General features: G+C 44.3%; 1 protein-coding gene across 1 annotated transcript; it reads right to left on the bottom strand.

Moving 5' to 3' along the window:
• Positions 1 to 2609: 2609 nt before the first annotated feature.
• Positions 2610 to 3944, bottom strand: Bex4 (brain expressed X-linked 4). The gene is made up of 3 exons (XM_026380816.2): positions 3846 to 3944; positions 3428 to 3508; positions 2610 to 3056 (listed from the first exon to the last, which is right to left on the bottom strand). Exon 3 carries the CDS (start codon positions 3049 to 3051, stop codon positions 2689 to 2691), a length of 363 nt encoding a protein of 120 aa, XP_026236601.1. The 5' UTR covers positions 3052 to 3056; positions 3428 to 3508; positions 3846 to 3944; the 3' UTR covers positions 2610 to 2688.
• Between the last annotated feature and the right edge of the window lie 251 nt (positions 3945 to 4195).

Below are 4195 nucleotides of genomic sequence, written 5' to 3'. Positions count from 1 at the left end.
GCAGAAATACATGCTGCTTTGTTTTGGTGACTCTCTACTTTTTAGAGATCTCCTCACTCTTTCCCTCTATATTATCAGGATTGTATCCCAAGCCTTGCTTCAAAATTTTAAAAATGCACATTTTCTTCAAGAAACTAAAAATCTACAAACACTAAGTGTAAAGGATAGCTAGAATGAATGTGGTAATCCCTTTTGTTGTTCTTGGTTCATTCACTTTTATTGATTTTTATAAAGTATTTTCTTTTTTGTTGGCCTCTAGGGACACTCACTAACCCCTTTGTTATCACTTTAAAAAGACAGAATGTATTACTTACCAAGATCAGGCAAAATTGTCTCTTCTATAGGAATTATGAATTAATGGAAACACTTTAGCTCAGTTTTCTTTTAAACAATCACCTTCTGTACTAGCCTTCTTTCATTTCTTCCAGAAAATTATTTCCTCAATCCTCCACCCTTGCAGAAAACCCCAGAAAACAGAGCTTTCTTCAAACATGTTCTGATAATGATCCCTGGACATTACTTCTTCTAGAAAGTTCTGTACTCATCTTACATTATAAAAAAAATGCCAGTAGAGGAGTTTTAATTCGGCTTTAATCAATTATATTTTGACTCTATTCCCTGACTTTCACTTCACTTCTGGAAATTTCTGTCCTTCTAATTCCATTCTCCCAGAAACACTAAGGGAATGGGGCTTATTTCAGTATTAAAGAAAATATTCTGAGCCCATTTACCCTTATTTCTCCCAGAATGTTTGCCCTGGTTATTTACCTTCCCTAAGAAGCTCTGGTGAGGGGGCATCAGTTTTCCTTCAACTTCAGTCAACACATTATGAAGTGCCTGAGTACAATGCTGTCCATTTTCTGATGAGACCATCATCCGCTTCCTCTACACAGGTAAGAGACCATTCCAGTTTCAAAATAGTATGAAAGGCATGGAGTTCTCCTTAAATGTGAACACATAGGGATTCTGATGACTAAATAAATAGTGAGCATTAAGAAGACATAGATTTTGTACTAGTTGCATATATTCATTTTTTTCATGCTGGCTGACAATCAGTACATGCTGCTAAAATTTCCAAATGCTTTATTGAGGCCACAGGGTGAGAAAACAAGCATCTTGAACTGGGCATTGGGATATCAGCGGTGTTGTCAGTGGTGCTCTTCTACTAACTGGCTGTGTGACTTTAGGTAAATCACTTTCCTAACCCAATTTCCTCATTTGTAAAGTCAAGTTTGGGCTGATTTTTCTGTGATCTAGTTAAAAAAAACATTTTAAATGTGACAATTCTTACATGTAAAACTAAAACAAATTTGTCAAAACAATTCTTAACATTACCAATGGGAGATGGACTGACTTTGTGTGTACTGAGGATTGAACCCAGGGTCTTCTGCTTGCAAAGTATGGGCTCTACCATTGAGTTACAGAACCAGCCCCTTATCTCTTTGCTTATGTCCCACAAAACTGATTTCAAGAGCCATTATGGGAGACAATCCTTAGTTCAAACACTATACTACAGGGTGTTTATCATTTTTGGCCCAGATATTCTAAAAATTAATATCTGTGTTTGAGACATAAACAATGTGAAGAAAAGTAGCCTCATTCTTGGTGATTTTTTTGACCTTCCTCAACATGTTGTCAGTTAAATATTCTATATCTCAAGATGAAAAGAACACGTCCTACACAGAACACATCCCAGGCCAGACACATCCCCAAGATACAAAGCAGGGAGGAACCCTAGTACTTATTTCTGAACTTTGGTAACCTCACCTATAAAGAAGTGGTCACAGTGTACTCTACAGGATGTGATTGAGTATTAGAAAGAGATTCTAGAAATTAAAGAGCTGAGAGGAATGATGATCTTTGGATCTCTCAAGCTGAATGTGACCTTCAGCCATGCTTTGTCTTGCACAGGAAACACCTTCCAGTTTGCCAATGCCCCGAACAATCCTATAATCAGTCTATTTTAAGGTCTTGTACTTTTCATTGTTTTGCCAATCAAACTCACATAGTCATCCTCTTTTTATTGTTCATGCTTAACAGACATATGATATACACATATCAATGTATATAGATACATATACACTTACACAGTAGCAGTCAGACTTTGGAGTAAACAGGATTACCTAGGAATCTTGTTAAAATGGAGATTTTGTAACCCCACTATGTGGGTATGGAGGGCAGGGGCTAGCGGTTTTACAATCACAAACTTTTTTTCCACCAAAGTGTTTCTATAAAGATAGTAGACTCACACTCATTGGAAAACACTAGGACATAATTCTAAAAATGTTATCAGATGCTTAATTATAGGCATGATTTTCCATGATTGGTTGAAGACAAGGAAAATAACTGTCTAAGAAAATTAAGATTTTGAGTCTAAGTAGCTGAAAGAGAAAAAGTACCATTAACAAAAATAATGACTGGGATAGAAGAGGAAGATGATGATAGAATATAGGCTGCTTTTTAAGCTGCTTTATTAATTTCATATTATGAAAAGAATAGTTTTTCAAAAATTGGTGAAATTGCCATGCTGACAGAAACTTTTAGACAGAGACAAAACAACATTCAATCAGAAACTGAAAAGTGGAAACACCAAAAGTTTTACAGGAAAAGTAAATCACAAAGATCAAGATTTTAAAGCTGTGGCCACATTATGAACCTCATTTTATAAGGTTCATAAAGCCTTAGGATTCAAGGTATAAGGCAAAAGTCATAATGATTGTCAGGTTCAGGGGTTTGGAAGCGCATATAATGCCTCATTTGTTGTTCCTTACTCTTTCTCTTGATTTCCATCATCTGTCCTACAAACCTTTCTACGTCATCTCCCACTTCACTGTGATCAATATGCCTATTAGGTATGGCCCATCGAAAATTAGGGACAAGCCTCCTAACTCTCCCCCGCCTTACATTTCCTCCAGGCTTCTGGCTTTCACCCCCTCCCAAATGGCGGGATTCTTCTTCATTTTGCATTGGAGCCTGCTCCCCTCCTTCGTTTTCCTGATGGTTGTTTTCCTCGCTGAGATTTTTTAACACTTGTTTCTCTTTGGACTCCATTACTCCTAGAAGACAAGAGACAGAAGGGACTGAATCCTTAGTGGACAGATCAGCACCGAGGACAGAGGCCCTACTAAGCACTTTTCAAAACGCAGAGGCCTAGATTTGAAAGGCCTTTTGTGAATTGCATTTTCCCACCTGAGAGGCCCCGTGCGCCCTCTAGGGGGCCGGGTCCAACCCCTCCCTCCCTCAAAGCCCACCATTTTCCCTGCAGATGCATCTCCTGGCCTCCGCAGGCACCAAAATGGAGGACAGAGATGAAGGGAGAGGCGGGGCGGGGGAGGGGATGCAGAGGGGTGTTGGGGGTCTCAGACTGGGCTTTGCACACCTCCCTCTGCCCCCCTCCCCGCCTCCCAGCACTGCCCCTCGCACCCACCTGGGCCTATCCTTGCCGTCTCCTCCTGCTCCTCCGGATTCTCGCCGCCGGCCGCGCCGCCGCGACTCTTAGTCCGCAGACCTGCAGACCGAGGTGGGGGCACAGGGGGCTGCTATAGCCGAGAGCTCGGCCCCCGCCCCTTCCTCGCCGCGCTCGGTCCAGCCCCGCCCCCAAGCTGACCACCATTTTCTGCACCAGACGACGGGGGCGGGGCAGGGGTGTGGAAAATGCTGGGTTCTGGCGCAGACAGGTGTTTCCAGGGATCGGGACCGTCCCCCCATCCCCCCCGCCGCTGCGGAGCCTCTGCTGGACTGGGAGCTGCGTGTCTCATTGATAGTCTCTTTCCAGAAGGAGCTGGACCCCCAAGAAGGGGTCCGCTCTCCCACTCCAACCCCAGGGGCCCCCTCCGGCTCCTCACCCGTTCCTCCGGCGCCTCCTACTTTTCTGGGCCACCCCTGGCCCGCTCGCCAAAAGGGCCACCTGCGCAGCTACCGCCTAGAGGGAGCGGGCGAGCGAAGCTAGAGTCTGGAGCTAGAGCAAGGCGCGCGCGACAGATCACGTGAGGCTCTGTCACTGCCCACAGCTCCGCCCGCGTCCCAGGCCCCAGCCGGCTGCCCACAGTGGGCGTGGCTTGGCGGCAAGGCCCCAGCTTCTCTCAAGGGCCTTTGGACATCAGCATCCTGGGCCCTGTTGCTGCTGCTTTTGTGTATTCCTAGGCCTTTCTCTGCCTATCGGAGAAGAGCAGTGTCTTTTCACCAGAATGTTGGC

Source organism: Urocitellus parryii, chromosome X, assembly GCF_045843805.1.
Source record: "Urocitellus parryii isolate mUroPar1 chromosome X, mUroPar1.hap1, whole genome shotgun sequence".
In the NCBI taxonomy this organism is placed as follows: Eukaryota; Metazoa; Chordata; class Mammalia; order Rodentia; family Sciuridae; genus Urocitellus; species Urocitellus parryii.
This window is presented reverse-complemented; position numbering and strand designations above follow the sequence as displayed.